The following is a 17,596-nucleotide window of genomic DNA, read 5'->3' as shown; positions in this document are numbered from 1 at the left end:
CCCTTTAAAGATGGACTAAACATTAGAGGGTAGCAAAATAAACTTTTAAAGCTATTACAGAAGTTACAACAAGGTTTATTTATGCAAGGTATTTAAATTCTACATCATAATAATGAATCCAGCATGATAGGAAACTTGCCCCCTTTACATAGGAAAGTCTGGGACAGGAGATACTGAATCACCAAAGGTACTGTAGTCTGCAAGGCTTGGGAATAAGTTTGTGTCTCTTGTCTTGGTCACTGAATTGTGTTAGCACTGTTGGCTAAAAGCCTACTCTTGGTACTTCAATACGAAGAAATACAGTTTTGCTTTTGTATTAAAAGTGTGTTTTGTTGACCCTACTGTAAAAGCTTTATGAAACAAACTTCACGATTACATTTTGTCTAGCAACATGATTGCTTTCAAGCAGGAAAAGTGCAGAAGTGAGGAATCTGGCTCCTCGGCAGAGCAGAGGCCATCCGCTGCTGTTCTGCTGCGCTCCGGCTAGACTGAACAAAACTGCAGCAGGGCTGGCTCTGTAAAAGCACACTCCTCGGAGTGCTCTTTGTTAGTGGTGACTGTGTTTTTTAAAAAGTAGGGTAGATCATAGGCTTTCCCTACCGTAGGGAAAAGGATGGGAGAACCTGTGATGCCTGACTCGATGATGTGCGTGGATTGCAGGTTGCCTGTGTGTGGCTTTACAACACAAGGGAGCTGAGTCTCGCTGTGTTACCGACTGTCGCTGTCTGGGTCTGTATTTGTTCACCAGTTCCCAGCAGGAAAGTCTTTCCAAATAAATTTGGGTTATCTTGTACTTAAATAGTCTGTCAACAATTCACTTTACTATTTCAAGTAGATTTCAATTATGTATTAGTAATTTGTCTGATGTTTAATTTTGGAAATGTACAAACTCTCAGTAAATTACCTTAAATAGATAAGTGCTATGTTATGAAATTGGAAAGCTTCAGAGCAGCACTTAAACATTAAAAATGCATTTAATGTGGGGTGTTTAGCTCTCTGTATGTTGCTAATGCCAATGGAAATAGGCAATGCATTAGGTTTTTTGCAAAGGATTTTGCAAATTAGTTGCAGTGGTAAAAATGTGAACATAAGTGCTTGTTGTAAATTAAAAATTATGTTGAGACTGCTTTTTAATTCCTATTTGCAGAAAGTTTAACTTAGTGTTGCACAAAGTCCAGCATACACTGTTAAGTGTGTTTGTGTATTATTGGATATAACTGCATGGGTGTATTAGAATTTTTTCCTCTTTAAGTCTTTGTTGTATTAATTTAAAAAAGGTCTATTTTGAAAATAGAAATCAAAATTATAGCAAATGTATCTTAATTCACAAACAAAATTGGCTTGTTCTGAGGATTATTTCATCATTCTGTGCTGCAGCAAAAGAATGCAGCATGTGCTGTACTTAATGCTTTGTTCTGAAGTTACTTGAGAGATTACACTTTTGGTTTGAATATGTGGGTAGTTATGTCTGTGTTCTGACTGGAATATTTTAGTCTGTTTTGCTTTGTTGTTTTGTTCTTATTGCTAGTATTGAAATTAGATTTGTCCAGGTTTGAGTTTTGTTAAATAGCCCACAGGCTGTTCTATGGTGTGTGTGCGTGTATATATAAGGGAAAGACCTTATCAATACCAACACTTTAAGCCTGGCATTTGCAAGGATTTGGAGAGGTGATGGTAACCTATTGGATCCTCTTGCTTTGTCTGTTCCTCCCTCACAGAAATCTTGTTTCTGTAGCTCACTGAGGCTCCTGGTGGTGGTCATTGGTTTGAGGTTCCCATGGAAAACTATCTTTTTCTTTTTTTTTTTTTTTAATAGATGTTGGGAGAAGATATATGGGCAGTTGATGGTACAAACTGAAGTTGTTTATTTGTACTGAAAAAAACCCCAAACTTACAAGTATTTATTCACTGAAAACTTGACAATATTTTTCTGGTGTGCTTGCCTAAGTCTTTGGGTTTTGACTAAAAAAATCTTAATCTAAATCTGTATTTTGAGTGAGTAAAAATCATTTCTACAAGGAACAGGGTACCTTGCTTGTGCCTAAAATGAGGAGTGTGTGGGGTTTTGTGTGCTGTGATGGCTCGGGGTGGGTCTGAGCAAGGAGATGGCCAGGCCCTGAAGCAGTGGGAAGTCTTATAGAGTGAAAATACTGGGGTCGTCTTGGTGGTATTTTTCCTACCCTTGTGATGCTTACTATTTAATAATTCATGAACTGTAAAGGAAGATTTTGAGTAAAATATCAGACCAGATAAAATATGCTTTGTGCATGTATTGAGTTAGTTGTTTGTGGTGTACTCATAAGCCTAAACCATGGCCAGTGTGATTTAATAGCTTCGTATTTTTCATACACAGACTTAAAAATAGTAATGGAGTAAAGTATTCCAAATGCAATATTTTACTTGACCAAATTCAAAATGTTTTTCTTCCTGAAGGAGTTAATGAGGGAGAAACTTGGAACCAAATTAAAGTTAGGAGTTGAATCGGATTTCAGGAAAATAGCTGGGAGTGTTGAGTTGTATTTATTCACAAGGAGAACAAAAGAAATGTCTTTCTCATGGCTCTGTACGAGGCTGATGCTCATACAGAAACGAAGTGGCTCGAATCAGAGCGTCGAGCTCCCTCCCGAAGAGTGTGCCGACAGTTAAAGGGCGCTTAATTATTTATTTGAATTTCTGAAACTCTTCAGATCCATGTGACTGTTTCCTGAACATATTGTGATCTCTGAATGTGACAAGCAGATGCCTCTGATGGTTGAGCAAACAGTACTTATGAAAGACTTCTTTCTCATGAAATGGCAGATACACCCTGCAGGCAGTGGTGCTTGTGTCCTGCTATTTGTAAGCCTTCTCAAGAGAAATAATCACTGGGAAGCTGTGTCAATGACAGGGGATGGAAACCAAGGCACGGGGCAGTGCTAGGAAATGAGAGCGATAAATAAAAACAGAAAGAAGGAATACTCTGCAAGTGCTTTTTCAAATACTTTATATAAATGCTAGTGCAGATTCCATGATGTCTTTTTATTTGCAGGGTTGTGTCCCATGCTGTTAGCACTGCATGTGTGTGTGTCTGCCATGGGACAGGGCTGCAGCTGTGCAGCCTCTCCCCGTCCTTCCTTCCCTCAGATTGTGGCTGTGTCGGACACTGAAGCACTATCACTTAAAAATTAAATCGGTATTTGTAACTCGGCATATTCTAATCAGAGAGAATTATGTGGTGAGATAACATGTGTAAAAACAGTTAGTATCCTGAACAAGAACTGCTTTTCCTGTGAATCACATGCTGCGATGAGGGAAATACAGCTCAAGGGTAAAAATTTAGAATACCCATATCTTTATTTTAATTCAAGAAGACTGGCTGAAAAGAGCAACCAAATGTTTTCCACAAAATGAGAGAAGTATCAATCGGTGTGACTGAAGTGTACTGTTTATTAGGATGCACCCGTCTTCTGAGCACAGCGGTATCATAAAAATTCTCACTTTAAGGTCATAGTATATTTTCACCTTCAATGCTGTGATGTTTTATGCAGATGAACTTAAAGACCTGGTAAGACATTTACTGCAAAAGGATTCTTGCATTAAATCTTGTTTGCAATCATAAACATACTCTGTGATTTGATCAGCTTCCTGCTTCCTCAAAATTATCTACACTAGTAAATATAACTCACATAATCTATTCCTATGAAGCAATCTCTGTTTACATATTCTTCAGTCATCTTCATTCAAAAAGCTTTAGTGGCTTCTATTTGGTCCTTTTGACTGATGAATATGTAGGAGTGGTAGTATTTTTCTTCAGGAGTGTTAAAGATTCATTGCAGTCCTGTTGCCTTTTTTTCTTGTCATTTCTGTGTGTTAATGTTATTTATGTCATCTGAATTAAGATAAGTCTCTTCAATATTTTTCAGGTTCAAGCCATTTTTTCCATTTCAAGTAGTGCCGCCTGATGAATATGAAGATCGAGATCTGTGTATACAGGATTTTCTGTTGACAGAGGGTCGACTAAAAGTCACGTTAATTGAATGTACAAGGTATGTTTTGTGGTATTTTGCTCATTCTTGACCAAGCAAGTACCCATGTTTCTTAAATTTGTAGTAATTATAGTTGTAGGCCTGTTCTGATTCAGGAAGTAGCAGCTTTGGTGTCATGATTGTGCTCTAATCACTAAATATATATTTTTTTTAAAGTAAAAATATACGAATGAAAGTTGCAGTAAGTTTCTGAGGCACTTCAGTGTTTTGTGTAGGAACATGCATTTGCCCTTTTTCTCTGAATTTAGGCTGCTTACAAGCTAATCTGTGCCTTCTGTTATTTGGTTTTGGGTTTGTTTTTTTTTTTTTTTTGTTTGGCGTACCAAATCATGAATCTCTTTCCAGGATAGTATAAATGTTGTAATTATCCTATTGTATTGTGTTGTGTTGTAAGCAAAGGGAAATAATTGTTTCACTCGGTCTTACTTAGATTAATCTAAATAACTTTTATAAGGCATTATTTATTGTCTTTGTCTTGAACTAAATAATGGAAAGAACGAAAACCTACTTAACTCACTGAAGAGAAATTTTTTCTGTTTAAAGCTGGAGAAAAGGTGTGTGAAAATCTTGGTTTGTTTGGGTTTTTTTGTCAGATCTTTTAGTTCTTGGTTTATGTTAGAACTTAGCCAAGTAGTTCTTAGGCTTTGATCTAGTCATGTGCCCTTCTGCTCTTTATAAACTAAACTCTGGTTTGCAGCAAGACTATTTTTTTAACCTGTTCTTTTCATTGCTTGTATTACCATATGAGCTTTTCTTTGCACTTTTTTCTCTGTAGCCTTGTAAAACTGATTGAACTCTGTTTGCTGTATTAATGTGTTTTATCTGTGCCATGGATTTCCAGAAGATTTTCTTCTGCTTCTAAGGATTGTGTGGGCCACAGCAGTGATATTTTTTTGTAATAAAATTGCTGCTTACATGTTTCCCTAAGTTTGTGTTGTTTTTTCAGTGAATGATCCAAGAATATTTCAGTGAATGATCCTGGCTGCCAGGAGTGTTTCCTTTTTACCCACACTGAGTTAAGGGAACTCATGATTACTCTTTATAGGCAGTCTCCAATTTCAGTCCAGTAGCACATTCATTTTTATTGCAAGAGAGCCCAAAATAACCATTTTAAGCTGTGTGCAGTTCTTGGTTTGGAAACTAATCTTTTAAATACTCTTTTTTTTTTTTTTTTTTTTTCCCCTCAATCTGAAACACTGTGTAACATCACTAACATATCAGTAGTGTTTCTTTCCATTACATTTAGAAGCCAGACTGCTCACTTTGACATCATCAGACCTCTCAGTATTTTCAGCTGTCACAGATGCTTATCAGATGGCTGGGAGAGGATGCAGTTGCTGATTTGTCAGGTCTTTTAAGCTTCAGGTCTGACTTAATCCACTGGTTTAGGCATCTTGGAATTTCTTCATGCACACTTGAAAATTATTCTCAATAGACACCTCTCAATCTCGATGTCTGACTCTTGGTTCCATAGTAATTCCTCAGGTCTTCCAGGTGGCCCATCCTTTTTTGAACTAAACTACAACTGGTGTCCATAGAGTCCCCCTGTGAGTAAACATTCTTGCTTACTTTGCACCTGAAGATATTGATGAGGTAGAAGCTGAAAGACATAGAGAATTTTGGTAGTAAAAGAAAAAATATACAATATGTACAAAAGTAACAATGAGAAAATTTCCTTTTTTCATCACCACTGTATGTGAGGTGGTGTAAAGGTTGCCTGGGATGATTCTCAACAGTTCTTTTGCAGCGCAGCACTACCTGTTGAAATACAGACCTTTTTCACTCGTGTCTGCCATAGGGACCTGAAAATTTTTCTTGGCAACCGTTCTCATTTCAGAATGAAAGATCACTTTAATTTCTGTGTGTGTTTCAGTTTTGCTCGGTGCTCCAGAAGATTTTTATATTCTCTCAGGTGTTTGGCTTCTGTACAGAATTTGGAGTAGGATTTTTCACCACTGCTATTGTATTCCATCTAGTCTGGTAACGTAGTCCTGCTACTTCTGCTGAAGTCTGAAATACAGTGGTGAAAATATAGTGATAAAACATTTAGCAAACTCATATGTTATGTTTATTTTAATTTCATTATATTCTTCACATGACCAAATACCTGCACTTTTTGCACTTGTTTCTTTTCTAATTGCATGTTTGACCCTATTATTTTCCTTGGTGTCATGCTCTTGAAAGAAAAATTAAATTTTGCATGTTTTAAAAATTAATGGATGGGAACTTTGGAAATAATAAGGAATAAGTTTAGCAGATTTTTGTCTGACGTGTTGAAAATGTCAGTTTTCTTGTACAAGTGCAATAACCTCACAGAAAAAATGCTGTTTCCTGTTTCTGTCATTACCTTAAATCTTTAAAGAAAAGGGAAGAACAAAGCAATACACTTTAAATTTTGCTCTGTTGTTTAAAAGGTGTGCTATGAAGAAAGTCTTAAACCCTATAAACTCTGATTACATTGGGCAAGAATATTTTTCCAAAGCTATGCCATCAAGTGGGCTTTCTAAATTAGCATTTGTTTCAATAGATAACCTTTCTGGACAAGAAAAATTCTCCTAAGGTAGCTACTCGGTAAAATACTAGAGAGTATACATAAAACTGACTAGTCAAATGTGGAGTTTTATGGCTTATTTTCCTTTTGTCTTCAGGTGTGCAGCAGTGACACCTTTTAAGTACGTGAATATTGAATCTGCTTTTGGCATTCTTAAAGTTTAGGAAATGTTCTGCTTATTTCAGCTCCTAAAATACTTCCAAATAGAAAGACCACAGTTGAAATTAAAAAATCAGGAAAGGGTTGTAAAGGAAATATAAATTCAGCTTGCTTTTTATACCTGGTAATAAATAACATGTTACTAAAGGTTGGTGTGTACTTTGTCCATACTAGATTCTTGTTAGATTTGAAGATCAGTACTTCAGCATCATCCTACAAAAAGCAGGAAACTTGATAGCCTTGTTACTCATCCTCCTTTCCAGAAGAGCATAAAAACTTTGCAGTGCTTGGCTTGGCTCAAGCGTTGAGGTGACCACAGCCTCCACGTGCTTCTGTTATTCTGTATCAGAGGACAAACACTTCATGTCTTGGAGTCCTCACAGCTCTGGGACTGGAAAGCAGGACAGCTACAAACAACTGTTTTCATATCCATAGCTACTCTGTTGAATCACTGTTCTACCTCATGCTTGCTTGCTGCAGGGAACCATACAACTTACGATTGGGGAAGGAATAGAAATTCACTTTCTATACGTGTATTTTAATTACTCAGGTGGTAATTTAATCACATTTCTTTGTTGATTTAAGTATTGCTGGGGTTATAAATTTTGTTTCAGGATGTCTTTCATACATTCTTTCATACTGATTTACAAACTTACAATCTATAGGATACAAATACCTCCTTAATATCCAGTTGTTTCAGATGTGTTGTGACACAGTCTAAATGTCAGTCTTTATCTGCAGCTGTTACAGAATACAGTACTGCTGTTTGCATACTAATGGAGGTATTATTCAAACAAATTTCCTTCGTCTAGTAGCAGTTAAACTTTCCCTTTTTGTCTTTCTGAAATTGGAAATTGAATTCAGACCCCAGCATGAAGAGCTCTTTAAAACTTAAATGTATAGTTTTTCTGTGTTGTGATATATTTCTTCAAGCTGGGTGTTGGTAACCTACTGTAAGGTGAAATCTCATTACAGCCCACTGTTTTACTTGTGATTTTCATGTTACAGTTCTGGCTGAAAATTGTTTTACTCCTCCTTGGAGCTACCTCCTGTCTGTGTTCTTCTGTCTTAGTTGCCACCAGTACGAGACAACTAACTAACTAATGTGCAGATATTTTAGAGGGATGATAAATACTCCTGGAAAATTTCCCAAGAGTGTGTCTGAGTGACCAGAAGATGAAATGCATGCAACTAGTATCAGTTGTGGAAAAGATTTAATGAACTGTCTGATTCAATGAGACACTGAGGAAAACATGTTACTTAAAAGCAGAAGAGCCTCAGAGGGTTGCTGAGGATGACTTAAAAATAAGCAAAGAAGGCATGAGATTAAGTTTGTTCAAGGTTACTTGAACTGATAGTCTTGTACCCAATCAGTTGGTTCTGAGGATGAATTTCTGCTTATAGTAATCAAATCAATAGTGTCTAGACAAATGAGTGCTGAAGGTCAAGCTGGAAACAAGGTTGATGGCTGCTGTTTGCAGTGTTTCACTACAGCATGCAAACTTTCCATCTGAAGATGGGGTTACAGGACACAATCACTGATTCTGAACCAAAAGAGACTTTGGATGAAAGCTTAGAAAGTGTCCTTATCAAATATATATAGAAAGTTTGAGGGAGAATTAAAATCTAAAAGCTCTTTCAAAAGATGAAGATTTGTTTTGAAGCTTTTATTCTGAAATATTTATCTATTCCAAAATATTTATCTGCTTCCAGCTACTGTGAGATAAACTGCGTATGACTTTATTGCTGTTCTATAGCCTAAAGACTATTGGTGTTTTTCTTTTATAGTACCAATATCTACCATAAAAGACTTAACAGCCTTCTGGAATAGGGTATCATGCATGAAGAACCACTTTTCGATTTGTTATGGATGTTACAAAAAATTACGGATATGGGAGGATCCCAGCTTAGTTAAATAAAAGTATAAGCAGTGTTAAACTGTGACTTTAATCTACATTAACACTCTTGAACCAAGAAGAGTAGCAGTATATTGTAAAGTTTAGGACTAGAATGGAAGACTCTTGTGGCTGTTGTTGCTTTTTTAAAAAACCCCAAAAAATACCAATCAACCAATTGAACACTTTATTTAAAAAAAAAAAAAAAAGAGACACAATAAGGAAAAAACCCACAAACAAAAAAAACCCTAGCCTAAAATTTTAAGTTGTATTTGATGTTTATGGAGTTCTTCCACTAGAGGGTGGCAGTGCCTTTCTTTGATGTAAGGCTGTGCCTGTGGAATCTTTTCTGTGTGGCCTTCTCTGTGTGTACACATTGATGATAATAAGAGAGTGTAGAAATGAAGAATGGTGAATTTAACGTGATATCTGGAATATATGTAATAGTATTAAAAATCTTACTCTAGGCTTTTCTATTTCAGGTTGCTTATGTTTGGATCCTATGAGAGAGAAACAAATGTTCATTGCACAATGGAGCTGAGCAGTAATGTTTGGGAAGAAAAATCAAGAAGTTCTATTAAAACGGTAAAAAAGGATATAACCTTTGCATATTGCAGTATGTCTTATGCTCCTGATGAGGATGTATCTTTGGGCAATCAAATGGGTGATGCAACAGGAAAAAATAAACCAAAACATAACAGACCAGTTACTTTTTATCCCAAAGCTTTTCACTGTCAAATTGACACATATGGACATGTTCAGTTATCACAACTACTTGAAAATGTACCCGGTTTGAATATATCATCAACTGTCCATCTGCATTAAAACAGTGTAAAATATGCTTTTTTTATAGTCCTGTTACATTTGTGTGGGGTATTGTTTAGAAAACAAGAGCAAGATTTTTCTTTCACTGGCTGGTGGTGTATTCCCTTCTGATGGGAGTGTTAAAGATATGTGGGATCAGAGGGTGGCTCATGGGACTGATTTTCTTTTCCCCTACATTTTGTGAAAGATTAGGCAATTGCCATAGATCTCTCACTTTTTTTAGAGCATATGAGACCTACCCCGTCTCTAAAGAAAAATACTTTTACCAGTGTCTGCAAATATTGAAAGTAGTAGTACTGGTGGTATGGTAAGTTAAAATTTTACTAATTATCATACTTGATAACAGCATACAGCCTACAAATTACCTTTTTGTGTGTGTGAGGGTGAGAGTTACCTTTTTTTTTTCCTTCAAACAAGGTGCAATGTATGAAAGAGCCCTTCAGTTTCACTTTGGAGTGGTATTTTGGTAGTAAACAAATGGAATTGGGTTTATGATGAGCAGTAAGTAATGTGCTTATTGAGAAAAAAGAAACCACCAGAAGCTTTAAAAAGAGCTTGTTAACAAGTGTTTTCATGCAAAGAAATCACTGGAACAAAAAATCAATGTCCCGCATTTTACCCTCTGCTGTCCGAGTGCAACTATCATAAGCCCTGTGCTCTTGTTAGATCTGACTGGAGTTGTGTTTGGAGACCAGCATTGTTTTTCCACTAGAAGAATCCAAAATTTCAACATCTCATTTGGTTTCTGCAATTAAATTCCACTTTACATTGTTCTTAAAATTCCTTCTGACAAATGCTATGATACTTCTTTTCAGCTTCCTGTATATTATGTTTTGCCAAAAAGGGCAGCAGACAGAAAACCTCTTTTTGTTGTCTTAGCTGCTGTATTCTTAGTCAAATGAAAAACTGTGAGGGAGGGTAGATGTTCACCTATGCTCTCTTAGGAACCTGTAACACCGGGTGGCAATTAGCTTTGAGTGCAGCAGGGAAGCAACAAGTGGGGATCTTGCATCTGCAGCGCAGACTGAGACACTTAGGAGAAGAAGCTGTCCCAGAACGTGGTGCAGCAGCCAGGCATGACAGAAACTGATGGCAGCTCAGAACTATGTTCTCCAGAGTTGCTTCTGTCTTGGCCCCCTCTCTACCTGCTCCTAACGCAGTCAGGGGTGTTTATGTGGTTGTGAGTTAGCCATTGCAACTCCCTGAGCTAGCTTGCTTCATGATTGCCAGTGGAAAGGAGACAGAAGGGTGGGATGGCAGCAGCTTCAGTTAGTTTAAGCTGCTGAAGCATGGCATCACCAGAGGTGATGGCATAAAGCATTCCAGGGGTCCTGAGAGGAATTACTGAGTTTGCTTAACTTTAGAGGTTGCTAGACTTCATTGAAGCACTATGCAGGAGGTAGATGTGAGTAATTTGTTTTCAGACCTTCTTGTTTAATCTGTTTTATGCAACAGTTTTTAATTTTGTTTAACTTTTTCTAGTTTGTTTCAGTCTAAAGGTTTAAGCCCCTTTGTGTGATCACATAAGGATAAGGTAGGAGCAATTCAGCCTTAGTAGTCTGGCCAATTCATAGTCTTAACCCTTTCCTAATAATAGTATTTCAAAATTTTCAAGAAACAAGCAATACTGCCAGTGTTCAAAGAAAACCAACCAACCAAAAAAAAATCCAACCAAAAACCCCAAACAATTTCAAGTTCTGTACCCAATCCTGCTAATTTTCATGTGAACAACCCTTTTGTTGGGATAAACTGCGTATGAAACCATGCACTGATCTGCAGTGTTGAGGCTCTAGCAGTGAAGGTGGCAGTATGCTGATTTACCATTACACTTCGCTGGACAAATTTGTGCTTACTTTTAGATGATTTTGAGTAGCGCTATTGGAATATATTCTTTTACACTCTAACAACAGAAAGAGAAAAGAAAAAACCCTTTGCAGACAGCATGGCACTGGTGCGTTTGTGACAGCAGATGGCAGCAGGACTAAATTGATGAAGGGTGGAATGGTTCCGTTTTAAAACTACAGAAAAGTACTAGGGGAGAGACTCTCTCAAGAACTCGTCTTCTGTTTCAGCATCTAAAATGAAATGGCATGTTTTTAAAATTCCTTAAGCTTTTGGAAATCAGGCCTGCAATGGACAGAAGGGTTTTCTGTGCATCTGTGTTGCAGTCCTTCATTAAGCATCATTCAAACACTCCCAGAGAGCAGACACTCCTTATCTGAGTTGCTGCATCTCTAGCTCTGCTGTCAGTGTGAAGAATTCAGTGTGCTCGACCACCTTGAACTTTAGGCCACTAGATAGGTGGCCTAATTTTAAGATTCTGCTTCTGAAAATCTTCATATGGTAGAATATGGAAACTGAAAATCAGCAGCTTGCAGGACTACTTGTTGTTTCTCAACTTATACTCAACAGATGTAGTGAAATCACGGAAGTCTCTCTTTTCTGTAGGAAATTAGGTTAAATATGCAAGTTAAGTTTGAAAATGTTAGGACATCTCACCGAGTGGCAAGTATTGCCAAAGATCCTCAACAAAATAGGAAGTGTTGCTAACACACTTAACACTGGACCTTAGTTATTTTTCTCAAAAATAGTAATAGTGTGAATAGTTAAATTGTAAGCTATAAAGAAAAAACACCGTGATATTTTTCCAAACAAAAAGTTTGCTTGTATCTTTAATTGTGATTTCTAGCTCTAATGGAATGTTAACCACAAGGTAGCTGACTGCAATACTTAATGTCCTTCTAATATTGTCCTTCTTTTAATGCTCACATGTGCAATAATTATTTGAGATTAAGTTCTTAGAATGAATAACAACTTCAGAAACTATGGAGGAGAAATGATAGACTAAGTTGGGGTGAAATGTAAAAAGATTTGTTCAGGTTTAAAAGTGCCTGATTTATAAGAGTCTCACATTGGCGTGACAATACCTCCTCCGATCCAGACTATGTTCTACAACACTCCTTAGGAGAATTCTCATAACTTTCTATACTTCTTGGTGTTTTCATTCTTTTTATTATGTTAGAAGTAGTGATAAAAGATTAGACAGGTTTAATACTTCATAATGAGTTTTGCTGAGACTTTAATCTGATCCCATTATTTGTGGAATATTAGTAGGTGTCAAAATGGATTTTGAAAAAAGGTACTGTGTTATTGAACATATCTAGAGCATTATTGGAGTGTCTGTTATAATACAAAGGTATCTCAGGCTTCTGTTTATGAAATCAATCTGAAATACCAATAAGACTTCAGAGAGGTGATTTGCTTTGGCACAGTCTCATGTGACACATGTAAACATTCTTAAATATCTTAATGAGTAGTACATGCTGCTGGAATTAACGTTAATCACTGCATTGCTATGTAAGACTTAATTATGTATGCATAGGATGTAGAATTAGCATTAGCAGCATTGGATTACTAGACAGGCTAAATAATTAGCATATACAAACATGTATGTAGATATATCTAAGTGGAGGCTGTGTCGTGAATGTAAAGGTTATGTCTGCTGAACTGTCAGTTAGCAATACTTGATTAATTTCTACAAAAAAAAAACCCTGTTCTATTTTTCCATGGAGCACATCTATTTAGAGTGGACCCCTGGCCTTGGTGAGAATCTTGCTGCTGATTTTACCAGTGTCAGCACTTCATGTATAGTGTTGTGAGAGAATAATGTAATTTTTCAGCAGAAACTGAAGTCATTGCTCTGCAGATAAAAGGAAAATATAGTCTGCCTTCCTTAAAAGTGATAGAAGAATGGGTATAGAAATGATCTTGAAGTTAGTAACAGAAACCTTAGGTAGCTTTGCAGCTGTAAGTACCTCTTATGTGGGCCCTGCGATGCCTTGGCTGCTCTGTGGGTGCTCAGCTGCCCTGGCAGGGTGAGTGCTAGCACTGTCCTCTGATTCCACACTCTAGAGAAGGATGAATCAAGAGTATAACTGTATCAAAATGAGAATCTGCTATCTTAAGAATTGTTATGCATATCTTGGTAGTCATGTTTACATAGTCATTTCTTTAGGGTATTGATTTTTCTGATAGATAAATTAGTTTTCAACAAATTGTAGAAACTATTGCAGATAGATTGGTATCTTCTGATACTCTTATACCCAGGAAGCATGTACAAACTCTAAATGATTTGTGCTTTTTATTGTTGTATGAATGTAAAGTAATGGGGAAGAGGTGCTCAACTGCAAAACAAAAGGTGTCCCTTCCAAGTTTTCTCTTAAATCTCTCTCTTTTTATTATAGAATTTCAGGAGCAGAAGAGAATCGTTACAGATCTTGAAATAATCAAGTTAGATAATCTTAGAAAAATATGAGGAAACACCTTTAAATTCTGATTTCAACTATTACATTGTTTGAGATGGTGCTGTAGGAATAGCCACAGTTTTGTATTCCTAAAGGTTGTAAGTACTGGGACTTTTTTGTTGTTGAGTTTTTTGGGTTTTTTTTGGAAACCCTTTCTGTAAATACTAACTTTAGCAATACAGAAAATGCATTTCATATTCTGCAAAGTAAGAATTTCTATTTAAAACACCGCATCTAATAGCCCATAGGACTTACTTTTGTGGCAGGAGCACACAAATATCCTCTGAAGTAGCCTAATAATAGAAGGAATTAAAGAATTAAGATAAGCGTCCCACCACTTTTTTTTAGGAATTCTGCTTGAAGTTTTTCTCTAGTTCATTATGAACACTGTGGTCAGCACTGAAATAACTGAAGGGAAAGGGGAAAGGCCAGTGACACTGTTTTTCGATACTGCAGTCTAAGTATGTGCATGTGTATATGTACACATATATAGGCCATGATCTCCACTTCTTTTGGTGAGGTTTTCTTGATGGATATGGCCTTTTATCCATAAATGTAATGGTAACTGAAATTGCTGTAGGCAGGCTGGTTGGTACCTGTTTATAAAAACAAAGCAATTTTTCTCAGCCTTTCATAAAACTGAATTTACTTTACCAGGGATTAAGGGAAACTTAAAGGTATTCCAGTGCTGTAACATATGCATGTGAAATGTAAATAATGTAAATCAAATCCAGCACCTTCTGAAATGAGTTGCCTCAAGATACTAAACTATAATGTCAAAATTTAAAGCAACTGTGAAACATTAATTTGTAAATACATGGAGTTAAATGCCTCACAGTTGGCATTTCAGTGTGCTTATTTAACAGCCTGCCATTTCAGCGTTTAATCCTATGAAAAGAAAGGAGGAGGATTAAAGCAAGAGAAGCTTTTTGAAAATGTCACTTTTTATGAAAATTCATGGTCTTGTAAAATTTTATAATATTTGTAAGTACAATGGGGAATAGTTCTGAGATTTGTTCCTTACATAATGTTCTGTAATCCGTCTTCCAAATAAACTTGAAGGCCATCAGGATTTTTTCGGTCTCATCCTAAACATTTAAGCTTTTTGACTTGGGGCTTCTGAAAGCTTTTCTGTGATTTAATGAGACCTTCTGTGAAAATGCACTGTAGTTTTTTACTGCTCAAAGGCTATTGAATGTGAACATCAAAAAAAAACCACCAACAGCTTTTTTTTTTTAGTGCATGTATATTCAGATAGTTGTTTAGAACTAGATGTCATTGCTGTAGTCGCAGCCTGACCTGATAGCTTCTGAATTATTTATAAGCAAGCAAGAAGTATCATGTACTGCATCCTTGGGCACGCATACCCTCAGCTGGGACAGGTAGAAAGCAGAGTTTGCTACACTTTCACATTTGGTAGCAGACAGTTCTAAATGCATCATGTGCAACCAAGTCTGTAGCTTCCCTTACATGCACATTCTTTCACAGAATCACAAAATCAACTAGGTTGGAAAGGACCTTGAAGATCATCTAGTCCGACTGTAAACCTAACACTGACAGTTCCCAACTACACCATATCCCGAAGCGCTATGTCGACCCTACCCTTAAGCACCTCCAGGGAAGGGGACTCTTTCTTTCTCCTTAAGTCCAAGCTTGAGGTTATGATCCTTTGCAGCCTCCCATGGAACGCTGCAGAGATTGACTGCTTGTAATTAATGAGACTTTCAGATTTAAAATACCAGGTGAAAAGATTAATGGATAAAATAACTTGAGTGAGAAGAATCTGTAATGAGCAGGACTTCATGCTCTGTGTGTGTTTGTACTTCCCCATCTGCAAGTCTTACTTTAGGAGATGCCAGCAGAATTCATCCATGGTACTTGGATTTAGGAAGAGAAGTTCTTCTGCAGCGACATACTTGTCTTGTATAGTGAAATAAGTCTGTTTTGAAGACACTTAATTCCAGCCTAATCTCCATTAGATTTTGTAACGGAGTTGTATTGCAGGTACCATTGCTGATACTGTCTATTCAGTTGGGATCTTCCAAGTTGGTATTTTGCAGGGTGTTGTACTGTGAAAACGTGGTAGCGACCTCCTCATTCATCAGAAAGTCATGAAAGAGGCCTTTTAGATGGCGGTGTTGGGTGGATTCACCTTTAAGTCCTGTCTGTATGACTGTTCCAGGACAAAAGCTATATAAAACTTCAAGCTTGATCAGGGATTAGTTCTGTTCTTTTAATCTTTGCGTTTTAGGTGCCTGTCTTCCATATCTTCCTGATAGTACCAAGTTTGAATAGCAATTGTAAGCTTCCAGTTTGAGTAGTAATTGTAAGCTTCTCTTGTCATATTTTTTTAACTTCGTATTTAAAGTATAAAACCATTCAGTTCACACTAAATGATACCTTTTCTGTAAAAATGCTTGTAAAAGCTAAGACAGACCACTGTTTTAGTGTGCCACTAGATGTGGTGCTGATGAATTTTCTTTGGTGTTCTTGTTGTATGTTCTGCTGCATGTCCAAATACTGGTTGCAGGGAAGAGTTTTAAGTAGGTTTTAAAGCAGCTGTGTTTCTCATTGGCAAAGAAATTGATTCACAGTCATAGCTGATTTTGCTAAATAGATGGTTGATATATGAAAGCTAACTTTGTTTGTATAAACAGTATGGCCTATTGTAAGAGAGGTAAGTGTTTTATTGACCAGAGTAAACACAGTGGTTTCTGGGTAATTCAGTATATTTCTGAAATGACTTTCTAAACTACTTTTTTACATCCTATTGCAAAGTTGTATGGCCAGATGAGCTAGCAGCTCAGGTTGGAGGCTGCTGCACATGGCTAGAGTAGAAGGGGAGAGACTTATTTAGACATCCACAACCACCTTTGGAAAAAATAAGCTGTTTTCATTCTCATTGGTTTGTAATTTCTTTTCCTATTCAGTCTAGTTTACTTTTTACATACATTTTCTCAGCGCACCTATATATAAGTTAAGCTCTTCCTAACATACTAGGTTTTTTTCTTTTCAGATTGAGACTGGAGTCTTCCTACTAAGGAGATAGTAATTGGATTGAAACTAATTTACGCATTTGTATGGATTTTAGCGATGTAATGTTTCCCTACCCCAATCAGGACCTCACCAAGTAAACTGGGCATGTCGAAAACTGTTTCTTTCCATTGGTGAACAGTTAAGTCTCCCAAAATAACAAAGAAGGGAGCCCGTGTTTGAACTTTAAGTTCTGAATTAAATTACTGAACAAAAAAAAGTACACATTAAGGTGACTATTAGTGCAGGGTTAGTGATTCTTCCTCCTTTTTCTTAAGGGTGACTAAGCATTTTAAAAATACTTTCTGTAATTTAAAAAAAAAATAGGCAACCATTTTGTAATGCAAGTGTGGTGCTTGTTCTCCAAATGTTCTACAATGACTGCAAATAGAAATGAAAGTAATATGAGTGGGCAGCGTAGCAATTGCTCTGGAAAAGCCCTGGGGATCAAAAATGGAATTGCCGATTCCCATCATACAAATAAAATGACTAAAAGGTCATTCCAGTGTATTAAGGTTAGATATAGCAGAGTGATGCTTTGCAAAGGACACCTACATATCGGAAGTAATTGGTAGTGAATCATCGTTAGAAAATGGAGCATTTCCCTTAATGCAGTCCGTTTAAAAGGCTGCCTTCATTAAAGTTTTGGTAAGATAAATAGAATCTTTGTACTATGTATGTCTTTATATATAATTTTAAACAAAAGTCAGTATCTTCATATTTTTATTCATCTGTATTTGTCATCTGTTTCCATTTTTAGGTGCTTAGTTTGGAATAAGTATCTGTGCACGCTCAGATGTCAGT

The 17,596-nt window shown here is 36.7% G+C and overlaps 1 protein-coding gene across 2 annotated transcripts in view; it reads left to right on the top strand.

Annotated features, from left to right (window-relative positions):
- The window catches only part of PDZD8 (PDZ domain containing 8), a 62,081-nt gene that overhangs the window by 16,531 nt on the left and 27,954 nt on the right, over nucleotides 1-17,596 (top strand). For both annotated transcript variants that reach the window (XM_074907818.1, XM_074907817.1), the window contains 2 exons: nucleotides 3,903-4,025; nucleotides 9,113-9,215. In XM_074907818.1, coding sequence (XP_074763919.1) covers nucleotides 3,903-4,025; nucleotides 9,113-9,215 — 226 coding nt within the window. The remainder of the gene's footprint in view (nucleotides 1-3,902; nucleotides 4,026-9,112; nucleotides 9,216-17,596) is intronic.

Source organism: Athene noctua, chromosome 5, assembly GCF_965140245.1.
Source record: "Athene noctua chromosome 5, bAthNoc1.hap1.1, whole genome shotgun sequence".
Lineage (NCBI taxonomy): Eukaryota > Metazoa > Chordata > Aves > Strigiformes > Strigidae > Athene > Athene noctua.
Note: the sequence above shows the minus strand (reverse complement) of the source record. Positions and strands in the feature narration are given on the sequence as shown.